This window comes from Lactuca saligna, chromosome 1 (genome assembly GCF_052625555.1).
Source record: "Lactuca saligna cultivar CGN05327 chromosome 1, ASM5262555v1, whole genome shotgun sequence".
NCBI lineage: Eukaryota > Viridiplantae > Streptophyta > Magnoliopsida > Asterales > Asteraceae > Lactuca > Lactuca saligna.
In genome coordinates this window covers 166,986,593-167,004,715 of record NC_136417.1, presented here as the reverse complement: position 1 = coordinate 167,004,715, position 18,123 = coordinate 166,986,593, and the positions used below count along the sequence as shown (strand labels likewise).

Below are 18,123 nucleotides of genomic sequence, written 5' to 3'. Positions count from 1 at the left end.
ATTTTGATAATGATAGTTACACTTGGGAAAATTACACACTTTTACAAGAAATGAACATTTAGAACAGTTAGGTCTTGGTAGAAGACGCACTTTATATAATAGTAGGAATCATAGGGATTTCTAAGGTTATTCAAACGTTTACAGTTGTTTTACAAACATTTTCACACTTACAGTTCACTTACAAATTCTTACATACAAATTAAGACACTAAATACTTATGATCTCACCAGCTTCAAAGCTGATACTCTCTTTCAAAATTACTTGTATCCTCAGGTAATCATAGACAGGAACCGATGCAAGGAGAAAAGAAGATGGAGCTTGTTCAAGACTTATCTTTCATTTTGATTTATGCTTTAGTGTTTATCAAAATTTGACAGAATACAATTGTATAATAATTATTTTATTAATGCAATGGATGATGTTGTTGCTTGTTTACTACTTTACATTGTTGTTGATATTATACATGACGTCCTCCTCCCCAGAACGTTTCCGTCGTTCCTGGTTTTGGGGTGTGACACGTTCAGACTTTAGCAGAACCTTTTTCGAATGCTTTTCAATGATTTCAGAACCCTCGTCATCAAATGATACTTTCAGACCTGTTTCTACAACTAATTGTGACACGCTGATGAGGTTATGCTGCAATCCTTCCACATACGCCACTTTTCGAATCGAGAAATTTCCATTGATTATCATATCGTATCCCTTGATTGTTCCATAGGAGTTATTTCATACTTTACACATCCACTATCTTTTAGGGAACGAAACTCCCTCAGCTCTTCCTTCCTTCCTATCATGTGACGTGAGCAGCCACTATCTATATACCATTCATCATCGAACTGCTCATCACAAAGCACCTGCAAATTCAAGCTGATTTAGGAACCCAAAGTTTCTTGGGTCCTAGTGAGTCTTTCACTGAAAAAGGAATTATAGAGGAAATATCAACCAAAAATGTTCTTTTTACTAAAGTGGTTTGATATTTTCATTTAATGGTATACACCTATATTTTGGTTTTATCTTGTTTAAAGATTGGTGCGTTAGTTGGTGTGTTATTAGTTGATTTAGGATATTTCTTTTGAATCCTAGGGTTAGCTGTCTTCATCTTATTATGGAATTCAAAATCTGATGCTCACTTTCCCTTCCCTTTGATGTCCTTCACAGAATTTATTTTGCACTTTGAATTAGAAGAACCGAAACTAGTGTTGGGACCGAAACTAGACTTTCGGTTCTGTGGGCCGATGTGGGGACCGAAACTTGACTTTCGGTTCTGAGCGTTGATGTGGGGACCGAAACTTGACTTTTGGTTTGGTATGCTAGTCTGGGAACCGAGAGTTGATGTTTGGTTCGGACATTTGGAGTAATAGGAATTTGGGCTGAAAGTTTCTTTTCCTTCCAGTTTTTCCTTTCCCTTATCCTTTGACACTTTCTTAGGAGGTATGTAGTTGGGTTTTTGAGATTCCCAGTGATGTTTTCGCTCATTTAAGTTCTTTGCATATCTTTGATTTCTTAAGTGTTTCTGTTCTGCTAACTCCTTCTATGATTTGTGGATATTGAAGCTAGCCTTTGGCTTCTGCTTTTGATTTTCGATTGTATTTGTTTGAACATATGGTTCTGTCATCAGTTCCTCAGGGATTTCTTTAGTTCCACTTGTGCTTGGTTTGTCAAAACTTGAGGGTTTGTTGATAGGTTCAGCCACATATCTTCCTTTAACCCTCCATGAAGTTTGCTCAGATAAGCCTACGATTTCATCTGCATTGTCAATAGGGGCAAACCAGAAGTAATCGTCGCACCCTTCAACATTGTCTTTTTCTACCAGGACTCTTACTTGTGCCGTTTATCTTGTAGTGACCCATGTAACTGCATAGACCTGATTTGGCACATTCTGAACCTTTTGATAAACCATAGCTTTTTCCTTGAGTTTTTGTTGCTTGTCATTTGACATGCGAGCAATTTCAACCAAATTTTCTGAAATGAGGGGTTTCGCATTCTCGGTTTCGTTCTTCATAAACATAGAGCAATCAACAACGTCTTCTACCACGATTTCACTCATCTCACTTTCCTCATCAAATTTAGACGTATTATCTAAGTTCATTTTATTTTCTGAAGTTAATTTAGCATTGGACATGTCAAATGATTGAACAGTGTCTGACTTTATTTTCAACCTATCATTTTCATCTAAAATATCTTTTAGCATACATTTGTGTTCCTTAGAATCAATGAAGGTTTCTATTTTGTCCAGTCCAATTTTGTAAGACACAGATGTCTCTTTTGATGACACTACTGATTCATATTCTGTGATGATCTCATCCTCCTTAAATTCAAGGAAGGGTAAAATCATCTTATGAGTCTTCTCTCCTATCTCACAGCTTAAATGTAATTGAGCAATATTAGTGTATAAACGCTTAGCAATTAAACAAAAAACATTCCTTTGTTTTAAAAACTTCAAATTGTCTCTTTGAAAATAAATACTTTCATCCTTAGCCCTAATTAACTATGCTTCCTTCAGCTCAATCCACATCTTTCTCTCCTCACTCTTTGAAGACACCCTGCTGAGTTGGTCAGTTAGGTTAGAATTCGCTAAGCGAGTTTGCATGAGACTACCACTTAAGTTAGAAAATTAAAATTTTAATTCATTTAATTCTTCTTCATAATTTGTTAATGGAACTTTAAGTGATTCAAGGATGTATTGTACCTTTTTGATCAACCGATCGCAGTTGTTGATCTTCTCACTGAAATGTTTAGCCGCAAAACACTTATTCTCAGTTAGGTTCGGTTCCTCGTCTGCATTTTCGGTTGATAATCCAGCGGTGACAATTAAGCACTTTCCAGCCGAACCTAATTCCTTTGCCATATAAGCCTTTCCATGAGTGGGTTTTCTCACTTCTTCATCTTCGGAGTAGGTTGACCAAACTTCAACGCAACCGAACTCATCTTCATCTGCATTCTCCTGCACAATCAAGGCATTCATAGAACTGTTAGTTGCCTTCTTTTTCTTGATCTCTTCCAGCTTGCATATATAATACGCCTCGTCATCTTCACCATCTCTTTTCTCAGCCATTTTTATCAGTATGCAATCTTTGATGAAATGGTTCTTGCCGTGACAGTAATTGCAATTGAATCCATAATCTCCTGCAAGCTTGCTCTCCTTCTTATCTTCATCCTTTTGAGAAGAAATTTTCGCTTCATCCTTCACCTTCTCTGAACTAAAACTTCCTTGCCAGTTTCGGTTTTCGTTGACAGGAAATTTTCTTCACGCAAACTTCTTTGGATTAGTGACCATCATAGTGTACTCTTCACTTGTGAGATCACATTCTGACCTGTCAGACTCTTCTTCTTCTTCTGCAATGCTTTTTCCTTTTGAGATGAGGGCCAACGATCCCACAAGAAACTACCTTTGCTTCTTTGGTTACAACACTCTCATGGGACTTAAGTATTCCCACAAGTTTCGCTAGTGAGTAAGACTTAAATTGTTCGTGAGCTTTCACGGTTGAAACTACGGCCATCCATTATGGTCTCAGTACGTTCATAAAGGTTACCTTCTGCTCGATCAACTTTCTTTCAATTCCATGTTTGATCATCTTACTTAGGAGATGATTAAACCGATCGAAAGTTTGTATGAGTTTCTCCTCCAGTTTCTGTTCAAAAGCTCCAAATTCTAACAGTAGCAAGGTTTGAATGGATTGTTCTAGATCTTCATCAGTCGAATAAAGTTCCTTCAACCTATCCCAGATTTCTTTGGCAGTCGTGCATGAACTGACCAACCGAAAAGTATCATATTGTAAGGCGAATCTGATCATTCTCATAGCCTTCACATTACACATCAACTTGTCTTTCTCGGATTGTGGCATCTTATTTTCATCCGCCACCAGCTTGTTGTATTCCTTTTGAGTCTTAATAGTTGTATTTGTTCCTGAGTGAACAAACGGACCAAGTGTGATAGCCTCCCAGATGAGATAGCCATTATCTTCCGATCCAACCACGTAGTATTCAAAGTGATGTGCCCAAACTTCATAGTCTTGAGTGTAAAGAATGGGTATTCTGGTTGTATATCCAATGTTGTTTGAAATGTTGATGGGATTTGTTTGCGAATCTTCGTGAGACATGGTGAGCTCCTAGAATCAAACCTGTAAACTTGAGATTAGGGTATTATCTAAAACAGAGTTGCCGTTAATATGAAGAAGACAACTTCTATTTATACGATAAAAGTGGAAACCCTAAAGAATTCTAAATATAGAAGGAATGTGTATTGATTACACAGTCTCCTGCTCTGATACCAATTGTTAGAACTTAGTTCAATCAGGATCGTTAGATTCTATGCATGCAAACAATTAAGAACGTAAATATAAACACGAATATGGCTTTGAATATGTCGTATGATTAATGCTTCAACGCCTCAGAAGAGCTCAACTAAGAACTTCGACTGTAGAGGTGTTTAGGGTTACAGAGAATAAATATAATGCATACATGCATGCATATTTATAGTATAACCCTACTAGATAATCACGGATGGACAGGCCCAAAACAGATACAAAACAAAAAGCCCATGACGCAACACAATTAAGCTCTACAGATACTATACATGAAGTCCTCCACCCCTGGACGTTTCTGCCATCCTTGGTTTGAGGGTGTAACATATTTAATTCCCAATCTTAGTTACTTTAGGAAAATGTGAAAATGGTGCTAACCCGTGAAATTGCACTTTGCACCTTGTTAAGTCATTAGTGGAGCGTGTGTGGTTAACCAACACACTAATCTGGTATGTGTGGCAAAGGGTAGCTTGATGTTAATCATGGATTAATGGAGCGAATGTGGTTAACCAGCACATTGATTAGGTGATCTGTACCATTGGGTGTACCAAGCTAATTTGCATAGTTATCCACACCTTGTTTGTGATCCTCGACATCCTAGTTACAAACTTGAAGGGCACAATCGAGATTTAAACATTCCATTGAAAAGTTCAATGAATCTCAAAGATCTAGGAGTTTCAAACCAATTAAAAGTTAATAATCTATTTTGTTTTTCATGGTGGAAATTGGTAAATCGTCATTTACCTACCTTTAATTATTTTATAAGTGGATTACGACATCCCTCTTCGAAGTTGTAAAATATTGTGTTGGGTCCTAGCCTTAATATTTCGGTTTGGGTGTTATATTAAGGACTTAAATCAACTAACTTGAATTTATCCCTTGTAGATGACTAGATCAGACAACTATGGTCTTCCTAAATATGTTGGAAAAAGCTTTCCACATGAAGATGATATTCCACAATATCATGCTTCACTTCCTCCACATCCTCCAATCATTTTCCCTAACCCACAAGTTCAAAGACTTGAAAAGTTTAAGGTCACTCAAGCCCTACTTGCAATGAAAAATCAAGATGGAAGGTCTGTGTGTACTCACGTATTGGAGATGAAGTCACATATTGATAGGCTGAGAGTATTGGGTGTCGTTATCTCGAGGAAGTTGGTTGTTGACTGGGTTCTTCAATCACTTCCTGAGTCATATAGTGAGTTCATTAAAGATTACTAAATGATAGATCGCGACATGACCCTTATTGATCTTACCTATTTGCTAATTATGGTTGAATCAACAATGATTTGGCGCAATGGTAAAGAAAAATTGATTGGAAGATCTACTCCCTAAACTTCCATGGAAACTAACAATGGAAACACTGAAAGTCCAGAAAAGTCTTCTCTTCCCAATGGAAAAGGATCGGCCATTGTCAACCCGATTGACCAAATGGTAAAGAGAAAGGCCAAGTCTGAGATTGTTCCATGTACCATTCCAAAAAAAATTGTTTGCTTTTATTGCCAAGAGAAGGGACATTGGTTGTGAAGTTGCCTAGACTGCCTGAAAGATCTAAGAGAAGGTAAAATCAAAAAGTTTGACTTTGCTTCAGATAAGTCCACTTTCTAACTCTATTAAGTTTCTATTTGGAGATTCTTAATACATGATGTGATAGGGTCGCATTTTGATATTTTGTAGGATCGAAGAAAATAAAGGAATAGCATGTTGAATCTGATTGCGAGGATGGATTACAATCACCTGGTTTGATGATCAAAATTTTGAGCTGCATCTTAGGAGTTTTGATAGATTGCTTAGAAATTTGTAATAGAATAGCTTTCATTTGTGATTGCATTGTAAGGAAAAAGTTTTTCCGCATTTTATAAATAAATAAAATTTTGTTTTTTATCTTATTCTATATATCCTTGCAATGACATTTATGAAAGTTGATGTTTGTATATTTCTATCGTTAGCAATATGGATTTGATTCTTTCGTATGTGGTAGTGTCAAAATTTACCAAATAAGGAAAGATTCTCATCACCTAAGTTTCAGTTGGATAGAAACTTGGAATTATGCAACTTGTATTGTGTGATGTATGAGAACCTTCATCTTTGGGAAATTAGGACTAATTCCTTGTTCACATGTAAATGTGAGTCAAGTGAAGGACTAAGGGATCGAGTACACATTCTTATGCATCGGTCAGGTCCACCACAAAGAACAATAAGATTATTCGTCATAATTTACTAACGTATAGTAAATATGATTATTCTTGCAAGATTAAATATAATTCTAAATCACTAGAAATGTTCAATGAATAGCAGGACAAATCAGAAGAATCAAATTAGGCAGAAAGACAAAAGTTTCTCCAATCTGAAAGGATGGGAGAGTACTTGAGTATTGTGTTTTGTGATCATATTAATGATTATGAAAACCATATCACAATTGATCCTCTAAGCATTATTTGATTCCATCTTGCGATATTTTGTTTTCTTGTTTGTTTGTTATTTTGTTTTACTGATTAACCTGTTGAAGATCTAATCGATCTAAGAGTTACTAAACTCATCACTCAGTGACAGTAGCATATCACTCATCAAAAGTTTCAATCAGTGTGGTCTTAATAGACCCGGACATCTTTGGAATAGCCTCTCTGATAACTGCGACCACCTCTTCAACAGTGATCCTGTGGATCTCCTCGTCACTGGTACCACCCCCCGAGGTTGTTGTGGGTAATCACCCTTGTCTCTATGAAACACAACATCATCAAGAACTGACTAAGGCGCACACTCAATTACCCACCATTACATGCTCCATAGTATCCTCGGGTTCTTACTTGGGTCGTATACAAATCCGATGCTTTCAGTAGTACGGGCCCAATACTACCTTCTACACCAACCCATAATCGCCCCAAGTCCTCCTCCTAGAATCATAATTCACAAGTACTCTATCCCTCATGGATATCAAAGTACTCTCTTAGTAGATTCCTCAATGCACATCTAGGTATCTCTCCTACATTACTCCTCAACTCAAAACTCTCTCTAAATGGTTCCTGCAATGTACCCCTACTCAGCACACACAAAGCAAATATCATATGATATTAATAAATAACATCCCCCTCAGCTAAGGAATCAAGAATCAAACAACTCTAGCTCTAAATTCTTGAAATATCTAGCCTATCATCTAGCATGTAGCTCTAATATCTCATAATTATCTCGTCTCATAATATAAACAAATAAGGGTTTTTGGGAAAATCACCGTTCGGGGTGTGGCTGATTATACATACTGCTTCATCTCATTTCCTCTTAAAACTTGTACTCGTTAAGAAAATCGTTTCTTTTTAGAAAAATTCCTCAAATCCTCAGTTTAAGTCCAGACATACCCGAGAGTACATCTGAATCCCTTAAACCAAGGCTCTGATACCAACTTGTAACACTCTAAATACTCGAATAAATTTTCATTTTTAAAACCACACAAAACACAGTTTCACATTTCTTATACCCAAGTTTATAAGATGTTCAAAACACAAGACAATAAAATGTTTGACAATATCCCGTAATCGCCAAAACATAATCTCTAGCTGGTGTGTACAATCATACCGGTGCCTTCCCGCGATCCTGAGAGGTACCTAAAACACATTTCACACAACATTGTAAGCACGAAGCTTAGTGAGTTCCCCAAAATACCACACACAAATAATTAGCCTCTAATGGCTATACTCGATAAGGAACCTCCGGTCATGTGTCTCAGTGAAGACCCTTCGTTCTCACAACTCTGGTTGGACCCTACAGTCTGGTATCTCAGTGAAGACCCTCCGATCTCATAACTCAGTTTGGACCCCTCCGATCCTAACTCAATAAGGTATAGAATAATATACATCATAAATCACAAAGAAAAAAATACATAATATCACATAACTCAGTATAAACACATAAGACCCTCTAGTCAATAACATAGATAAGACCCTCCGGTTACACAGTATTGCCACTTAGGTAAGTATAGTGAGAAGACTCACCTCGTAAGTAAAGCAAGTAGGTCTCGTACTCAACGGTCGGTCAAGACTTTGCCTATATATCATAATCATCTCTAATTAAAACTTTATAACAACAAATCCAAGGACATTAAGCTAACTCCTTTACTAACTCTCGAAAAGGGTGAAAGACCATTTTACCCCTCCATGGTCTCCAAAGTCCACATATTGACTAAACCCTAAAAGTCAACGGAAGTCAACCCTCAAGTCAACAGTTCATGTTGACCAAACTCGTTGATTGCATCTATGCGACTCGTGGAGTTCCTTCTGTTCTCAGAAAACTCAGGAAAATCTAACTCAACTCGTCGAATTGTCTTACCAAATCGTCGAGTTTTCACAGTGTCCAGAACAATGGGGAAAACCCTAACCAACTCATTGAGTTTACTCACCAACTCGTCGAGTTCCCTCAATCCATTCTATTCAGATGTTTTTAAGCAAGACTAAGGTCCCAAACTCTAGATCTACCCTTCTAAGACTGAAGTATCATGTAAAGCTGCAAGCTTTACATCCATGCATGGCATCTAGGGCTAAATATACCAACAAACCAAGCTCCACTAGGGTTTAAGGCATGGAAGTTGGACAAAACTGAATAAAGCTCAAATTTTTAAGCCTAGAGGGCCTAATAACATCCAAATATGAAGTCTTAGCTTCTGGATAAGCTCAAAGACAATAAGGACCCAAGGGAAATGCTAAAATTGCCATAAACTCTCTAATGGGGAGATCTAACAAACAAGTGATCAAGATAGCGCCTTTTTACCTCCAAATGGCTCTTAACATTAAATGAATGCCAGATCCACAGACTCCTTCTCGTTCCAATCCTTTTGCTCCTTAATATCGTTCAAAGAATGCACCAAAACACACACTCTTAGCCCCTCTCTCTCTCTCTCACACACACACACACACACAGATGATAACAACTCGTTTAGGGTTTCTCTCGGGGATGCTAAGGTGATAAGGGAGGCCGAATGTAGGGCTTAAGGTCCTTTAGATAGGGTGCAAACCCTGAAAATTAGGGTTTTCACACTCAACTCCTACTCGTCGAGTTGGGGTCCTCCAACTTGTCGAGTTGATTCTAAAATTCAAGCGACCATCTCGGTCTCTACTCGATGAGTTGTGACCTCCAACTTGTCGAGTTGCCCTGTTAAAATGCATAAAAACAATTTAAATTTATACATGGGAGTCGGGATGTTACAGTTTGTGACCTTGTTATGGATAAAGTTGGAAACTGTATCCCATTAAACATCATTTCGATTTAGATTTGAAGGTTAGAGATTTGGACTTAATGGATTAAGTTGAAAAAGATGCACTTTTGGGTCCCTTTGAGACTTAAAGACTAGATCTTATTTATTTAGACCATTCTAATGGATAAATTTGGAAACGTTATCCATTATAGAACTATTATGAGCCATAAAAATGCGATCTTGGCCCTTCCATGCAATAGTTGTGATGTCTTATTCAGTTAAGAACTTAGGGTTTTGGTCATTAAGCACTGTATAGCCATGCAAAGTCATAAAGTTGAAAAATTTATGACTTAGGACATTATTTTGGGCTTGGATCTAAGTTTTGGATGTAAGGAATTAATATAATAATCTCTTAATAGAGCTTTGGGATTGTGTTGCGTACGATGGGTGTACCTGGTGGTACGATGCGTGTACATGGCCAACGCCCCACTTTTGGTCAACATTAGAGTATGTTGGGCGTACTCCGTTGGGAAGAAATATTGACTTTTGAACCTTGACCGTTGACTTTGACTTTGACTAGGGATAACCAAGTTTGACCCAAGGGAATTTGGGTAATTTGATTTATAGTTTAAGAGTTGGGTTCCTGTTAATTGTATATGTGATCGGTAGAGATAACTTTTAGAGAAGTGATAGGTGCATATATTCTTTCAGATTGTGAGATGAGTTTTCTTACCATATCCATGTGTCGAAGGCACCAATGGCGACCTATTTCTTGTTATGTGGAATGTTTATTGTATTTGTAATAATTGTATGAAAGACCATGGGGGTCGCCCATGACACTTGTGTGTAAGACCAGGATTTGGCCCTCGACATCACAAGGAAAGACCATCGGGGTAACCCATGGCACTCGTATGTTAGATCGAGATTTGGCCCTCGGCATTGCGAGCAATGACCATGGGGGTAGCCCATGACACTTGTATGTTTTTGTGTATGTGGTACGTTGGGGAAACTCACTAAGCTTTGTGCTTATAGTTTCATATCTATGGTTTCAAGTACTTCCTGTTCGAAAAGGAAGGGCCCGACGTGACTGCACAATATCTCCCAAAGTTTTCCACATTGGCAATTAATGATATTACTCTAATGTTTAAATGATATATTCACTTTGATCCATTTTGGAACAACTCGTTTGTATGATTTATATTTTTAAAAATGAAAAAAAATTACCTTGGATTTTTGGGTCATTACAGATTAAGACATAAAAGTTGTGGAATATGGACTAGGCAGAGTATGTTGGGCGTACTCCTATCTACGCCCCGCGTAGCTAGGTACATCCCCGTTGATCACTGACTTGAATTGTACGTCCCGTATAGGAAGATGTACGCCTCGTGTAAGAAGATGTACGCCCCGCGTACGGACGAGAGTGTGGGCTTGTTGACTTTTGCTGACTTTTGACTTTGGTCAAAAGATTTAGAGTTTTGGACCATGGAAGTGAAAAGTGGTTATTTTGCCATTTAGGGGCGTAGTTGTATGATTAGACTTGTGAGTCGGGTTATATACCTTAATTGATTAGGGTTACTTGTTGTGTTTATTAGGCAGGGTCTAGTTCCATCAGTTCGTGTGTGAGATTTATCTATCATCAGTATTAGGTGAGTCTCCTCACTTATTCTTACATGTGTGTTAGAATAACTTTATTTGTGATGACCAGCTGGGTCTAACTGTTATTATTGTGTTATGTTGTTTATGTGTGATTGAGACTGCGAGTAGTCTCCAGGGTTGCTGATAACCTACACGACATGTTGTTCACCCACTAAGACATTGTGTAGTCTCCAGGGTTGCTGATAACCCATAACTGTTTATGTGTTGTGCTGTATGACATATCTTGGGGAACTCACTAAGATTCGTACTTACAACTGTTGATTATATGTGTTCCATGTACTTTTAAGGATCACGGGAAGCCAAAGGTCTGATTGTACACACTCATTGGGAGATTAGTTACTGGGAATTTTGTGACACTTTGATATTTTGTGATGATGATTTGTATTTGATACTTGCATTTTTAGATGATTTAGTTTATGAACAATATTTTAGGTAATTTAAAAATGAAAAGTTTAGTTTGAAATTTGAGGTGTTACAAAGCTTGTGTAATCTCTACATAAACACAAAATGATAATGTTGTTAGTCTTTAATAAAAAAGCAATAACTGTATCAAAATAGAACAAAGATTATAAAACAACAAAGTACATAAAATCGTTCATCTTGTTGTAGGCACGCTAATACTTATTGCATATCATTTTCATGTCCTTTACCATTTCGAGAAACATTTGTTTGGTTGGCCAACTTCTTAGATGTATGTATTGAATTTTACAAAAGGTTTTGATGTTGCCGAAACAATCTCTGTTTTTGCCTTAAATTTTTCAAAGAACGTCACTATATCTGTTACCATTTCTAAGTGATAATTTTTCGATACTCTAATAAGATCCCTTTTATATTATTTATCTGTCAAAGATACATAAAATTCAGAATTATAGTATAAAAATACCTGGAAATTATTAGTTTTGATATCTTAACTTTGAAGGATTGTAGTTTGTTGAATATAACACCGAAATGATAAAATTATAGTTTAAAATCATATACAAACTCTAAATTACATGTTTGAAAAAACTATATACCAATCTGTCTTAAAATGAATGAGATGTGATTGTTTAAAGATTTTTACAGAATACAAAAGTTTAAAATTATGACTGGAAAGCTGAAATATTTCAGCTATGATATCCTAACCTTAAAAGATTGTAATTCATTGAATATAATACAAAAATGACAAAATTATGGTCTAAAATCATATACAAACTCTAAACTACACGTTGGAAAAAACCCTATGTCAATTCGACTTAAGACGAACGAGATATATTTTTAAAATTTTTTTTTCATATAATACAAACGTTTATGATTATAGTTGAAAAATGAAATATTTCATCTTTGATATCCCAACTTTGAAGGATTGTAATTTATTGAATATAACACTAAAAACGATAAAATTATAGTTTAAAATCATATACAAACTCTAAATTACACGTTGTAAAAATTGTATATCAATTCGACTTAAAACGAATGAGATATGCTTGTTTAAAGATTTTTTTAAAATAATGCGGTCAAAAACTGGTTTTTACCTAGAACCAGCCGCACTGAGTCGATAAAAAAAGGGGACTAATTTTGATGAATTCCTAAAACCAAGAAATAGAACCGGTCAGTGAGTCTAAAAGGGTCCAAGGTTGGGTTTGATTTGATCCGGTCTACCGGTTCGATCCGATCAACATATCCAAATGCTCACGATACCATAACTTGACAAAATCATAAGCATTTAACAGCATTTATTATTTTGTATTTATTTTGTTAATATTACGAGTACGACATTGCCTTTCAAGCTTGTAATGGAATTGTTATTTCTAGTTTGCTTATATTGATTAATTGTTTTAACTTGTAAACCTATATTCGAGTTGTTTTTATTTGGAGTAATTGATAAACCGAAATCAAATAACCCAAAACGAATAAACCAAAGCATATTTGGTTTTTGGTTTTCTACGAATATGAATATGTTAAAAAGCCAATTTAACAAAAAATCAGTGAATCCTTTCAAATAAATGAACGTTTTTTTTTTTTTTTTTTTTTTTTTTTTTTTTTTTTTTTTTGCAATTTGTCACATTCTTATTCAATTTGTCAAATATCATTTTGTGGTTATTTTGATTTTTTTTTCCACATAAGATTTTATGAGTTTTTATTTTATTGAATTATACATAATATTTTAATGTAATAATTACGGTAAATATAATAATAAATGGATATCAATTTCATTAATAAAATTTACTTTTTAATTTTTAAATTTTAAAAATTAAAAATCGTTAGTATTTTTTTATTTATTTAAATTTAAAAGATAAAAAATATTATTATTATAATAATTCATTATTATTTTTGTTTCTAAATATTTTGATATTCATATTTATTTATTTTTTAAAATTAATCCATATAATATAACAACAAACGACATAAAAGACAAATACCAAAATCTGAAGGGAACAAGTTTGGAAGAGTGTCAGATATGCCCATTTCACATCTCAAAGAAGAAGAGATTAGATCCATCGGAAACCGAACGATTTCACCGAGAAGTGACGCATTTGGATCTCGAATCAGGAAAATGTGAAATTCGTTACCATTTAAGAGTTTTCTTTATATATTTCGGATTGTTCTTCTCGATTTACAATTTAGAAGGTTGAAGATTACAATCCCCTCGTTTGGCGGCGACGAGGGTTTTTCAGTGATTATATATATGCATATGCGTATAGAGAGAGAAAAAACATTTTTTAGATATAGAGTGCGAGAGAGTGAGTGATGGGAGAGCAGAATTCAGGTTACAAGCATTATGTAGCAGGATTGATCTCAGGTGTTTCAATGGTGATCGTGGGGCATCCTTTTGACACTGTGAAGGTTAGTTCGAATCTTATTCCCAGTATTTATTGACTTTATTTTCCAAACAAGAACTCGATTTCTACAGAAACAAAACCCCATTTTGAATCATTTGAACTTGCGAATTAGAAGAATAAACGACATTCGCTTTTCATCGCTAAGTTCCCAACAAACCACCATAATTCTTTTTATGAAACATTCATGAGTGTCGATGCACATTCTCTCTGTGCATGATGGAAACAAACTGACTTTGGTAGAGAAATAGATGGATTGATATGATATCTTCATGTTGTCAGGTGAAGCTTCAGAAACACAATACTGATGCTAATGGATTCAAATACAGAAGTGGATTTCATTGTACAACTAGAATACTCAAGACTGAAGGAGTATATCTCTCAAAATCTTATGTCACATCTTTTTAAAACCATTTACTTAAATAGATATTTATATTTTTTGCTTTATCTTTCACAGATAAAAGGACTTTACAGAGGTGCAACACCATCTTTTGTTGGAATGGCTTTTGAAAGTTCACTTCTTTTTGGTATTTATTCCCAAACAAAGCAAGCATTACAGGTCTTCAAACAATAATCAGCTTCATAGTTTCTCAAAATTATCATCTTTATATTTAACTTAAAACATTTTTCTTATTTAAGGGAGGAGATCATAACAGAAAGCCTGAATCCCATATAATAATCCCTTCAGCTGCTTTTGCTGGATCCATTATCAGCTTCATATTATGTCCATCAGAGTTAGTAAAGGTAAAAAATTCATAAAATTTTAAACTCATTCTCTATGATTCTTTCTTTCTATATTCTTTTGACACAGTGTCTCCAGTGTAGGATGCAAATTCAAGGTACTGATTCTCTGGTTCCAACCTCACGCAAATACAGTGGTCCTCTTAATTGTGCGATTCAAACTGTAAAAACCGAAGGGGTGAGAATGCTTGAGGAGGGCGTTTTCGTCTTTTTTACAAATGAGAGATTTTGGGAATACTGAAGTAATAATGTTTGATTGTTGTTTTTCAGGTTAGTGGGCTTTTTAGAGGAGGTGTGACGACTTTGATGCGAGAAGCTATTGGAAATGCTGTGTTTTTTAGTACTTATGAGTATTTGAGGCATTCTATGCATTTAAGACTTAAAGATTCTTTGATTGATCACACAAATTTGATGGATGTAGGGATTGGGATCATTAGTGGTGGTCTTAGTGGTATCGCGGTATGTAACATCATCAAAATCTAATCATTAAAAAACATAAATTAGACGATCAAAGGGCAAAAAAGTCATTTACACTCTGTTTGTCACACAGGACAAGACACCACACCTATACAATATTTGGATAGAATGGAACTGGGACAAAAATTGCAACTTTTTGTCCAACCTAAAAAGGTGGGACAGGAACTCACTCTCGATCTCTTGTGAAAAAGACGTAAATACCCTCATCCTCCTCATCATCAAAAATAGCCCTAGAAAGCTTGCCAGGTATTGTCCCGTGTATCAAATGCAGTCTTAAGGCTGCATTTGTTACACCAGACTGCACAAGCTTTCTAGGGCTATTTTTTATGATGAAGGATGAGGGTATTTACGTCTTTTTTACAAGAGATCGAGAGCGAGTCCCTGTCCCACCTTTTTAGGTTGGACAAAAAGTTGCAATTTTTGTCCCAGTTCCATTCTATCCAAATACTGTATAGGTGTGGTGTCTTGTCCTGTGTGACAAACGGAGTGTAAATGACTTTTTTGCCCTTTGATCTTCTAATTTATGTTTTTGACTTTTTCCCTTTTTGTTTTCAGTTCTGGTCTGCTGTTCTTCCGCTGGATGTTGCAAAAACAATAATTCAAACTACCCCTGACAAGAACTTAACTAAAAATCCTTTCGTGTTGTTGAGATCGGTAAGATTTAAATGTAAATTACTTTTTTGCCCTTTGCACAAAACATTACAGTTTTCTTCTTTGTTTCATATTAAGGAATATAATCCTACCCAATATTGTACTGTATGTTTTCTTTATAGGGCTAATCTCATAAAAGACCTTATATTTTGTGTTTTTTCTGAATTAAACCCAAGTTTATTTTTTGCCTGAAAAAGACCTTGTATTTTTTCAATTTTTCCAAAAAAAACCCTCAAATTTCTTTTTTATTTTCCGAAAAAACCCTCAACCTTCTAAATGCTTCCAAATAAACCCTCAACTTTTTTTAGTTTTTCCCAAAAAAAACCCTCACATTTTACAACTTTTTTTTGGAAAAAATGACTAAAAGGGCCAGATCTAAAAAAAATGAAAAAAATACAAGGTCTTTTTCAGGAAAAAAAAAACCTTGAGGTTTAATCCAGAAAAAAACAAAATATAAAGTCTTTTATGAGATTAACTTAACCCTTGTTTTTATTATGACATTTTACTTTGAAAATCTATCCAACTAAAGCAGTGAAAATTGACTTGTATTTGGATGACAATAAACGAGGGCAAATTTGTAAAATGTTTATTATGATAGATTTACAGGAGGTCTGGGGTGAGAGGATGCTACACAGGGTTGGGTCCCACAGTTTCACGTGCCTTTCCTGCTAATGCTGCTGCAATAGTTACATTTGAAGCAGCTTCAAAACTACTTGGAATCACACGTGATTGATAAATGCAAGAAATAGCAACCTACTTTCTCCACTTTGATGATGTTTTATTCATCAACATTTTTACACAAGGTTTTTCACATATCTTTTATTCTCTATCTACTTTTTATTGTTTCTTTTATTTATTTATAGATTTTAAGGAGGGATTCTGATTTAGATGTCTGCTTGAAGGCATTGCACATTCATATGATTTAAAGAGGTCAATGATTGATAGGCTTAAATTCCATCTTTTTTTTTGTGGCTAACATCTCTAAAGGAATATTTGTTAGAGTAAATTACACAAATGGTCCCTATGGTTTGGGGTAATTTTCACGTTTGGTCCCTAACTTACTTTTTTAACTTGGAAGATCCCTAGTGTTTGTTTTTTGTTGCGCTTGGTCCCTGTCTTACTTAAAAAGACTATTTTTCCCTTTATTTTTTAATTTTTTTTAAATAAACACACCCCCCTACACCACTTCCACCTCACCTTATTTAAAAAAATTAAAAAATCAAGGGCAAAATAGTCTTTTTAGGTAAGATAAGGACCAAGCGCGCAACAAAAACAAACAGTAGGGACCTTCTGAGTTAAAAAAATAAGTTAGAGACCAAACGTGCAAATTACCCCAAACCATAGGGACCATTCGTGTAATTTACTCTATTTGAAGGGTTAAATGCAAGAAATAGTAATGTAATTTCATTTATTTATGCTTGTTATAACATCCTACTTTCATTGAGTTGTTTATTATAGCATTGTGTTTTCGTTTCTTTCTATAACAAATTAACAATATTGTACTTTGAAAAATATACTTATTATAGTAATACCATCCAATTACAACTGCTATAAATAGCTAGATTTTTAAAGTATTAATGTCTTAATAAGAAAATAAAAGGAAGTATAATGCTATAAATGTGTAGATTTTCAAAGTACACAATGTCTTAATAAGAAAAATAAGTGAGTAAAATGCTGCAATAGAAAGAAATGAAAGTAAGATAATATAATACACAACTAACTGAAGCTACTTTGCTATTTCTTGCATAAATACCAAATGCTTAAGCATGCAGTTATGCTGTATAGTTATGGTTCAAGAATTTTGTGCATCTTGTTGGATCATTACATCTTTATATGGAAGTAAAAAATTGAATCTGAATATTAAAATGAACAGATAACATTACATAGAACATTTATCTTCATAATCTTTTAGAAATGCATAGGAAAGTAACTTCTTATCTTTATAATTCATATGGTGCCCAATATTATAAGGATTAATTGCAAGAAATAGTAAATTACTTTGATATGTTTGTGTATTATAGCATCTTACTTTCATTTCTTTCTATTAAAACATAAAACTTCCATCTTTTTTCTAGTTAAAGCTTAATACTTTTTAAAATTTACCCAATTATGACATTGTACTTTCAGTTTCTTTTCATATTGTATCAATGAAAATTGCTTTGTATTCCAATGACATTGCTATAATTGGGTAGAATTTTCAAAGTATAAAATGAAAGTAGAATTTTATAAAAGTTGTATAGGATTGATGAAAAGCATGTAGTTTTAGCTCATTTTTTTTAATGAAATGAGAGGGGAA

At 34.8% G+C, this 18,123-nt stretch overlaps 1 protein-coding gene across 2 annotated transcripts; it reads left to right on the top strand.

The window, feature by feature from the left end:
* The first annotated feature begins 13,541 nt into the window (after positions 1 to 13,541).
* On the top strand, positions 13,542 to 16,790 carry MBAC1 (Mitochondrial substrate carrier family protein). Of its 2 annotated transcripts, none has more exons than XM_078994239.1 (8): positions 13,542 to 13,965; positions 14,241 to 14,330; positions 14,416 to 14,517; positions 14,598 to 14,702; positions 14,779 to 14,877; positions 14,970 to 15,158; positions 15,732 to 15,830; positions 16,434 to 16,790. In XM_078994239.1, the coding sequence occupies exons 1-8, from the start codon at positions 13,870 to 13,872 to the stop codon at positions 16,497 to 16,499; spliced, it is 846 nt and encodes a 281-aa protein (XP_078850365.1). In that variant the 5' UTR covers positions 13,542 to 13,869; the 3' UTR covers positions 16,500 to 16,790. The 2 variants fall into 2 exon arrangements, with proteins under 2 accessions (XP_078850365.1, XP_078850357.1); XM_078994231.1 differs by having other exon boundaries at positions 16,426 to 16,790.
* Positions 16,791 to 18,123: the final 1,333 nt, after the last annotated feature.

Bases quoted from the DNA above. Each gene is read 5' to 3' on its own strand.
- MBAC1 (XM_078994231.1), top strand. From the start codon at position 13,870: ATGGGAGAGCAGAATTCAGGTTACAAGCATTATGTAGCAGGATTGATC. The intron at 13,966-14,240 runs GTTAGTTCGAAT...TCATGTTGTCAG, and splicing joins ATCCTTTTGACACTGTGAAG to GTGAAGCTTCAGAAACACAA. The intron at 14,703-14,778 runs GTAAAAAATTCA...CAGTGTCTCCAG, and splicing joins GTCCATCAGAGTTAGTAAAG to TGTAGGATGCAAATTCAAGG.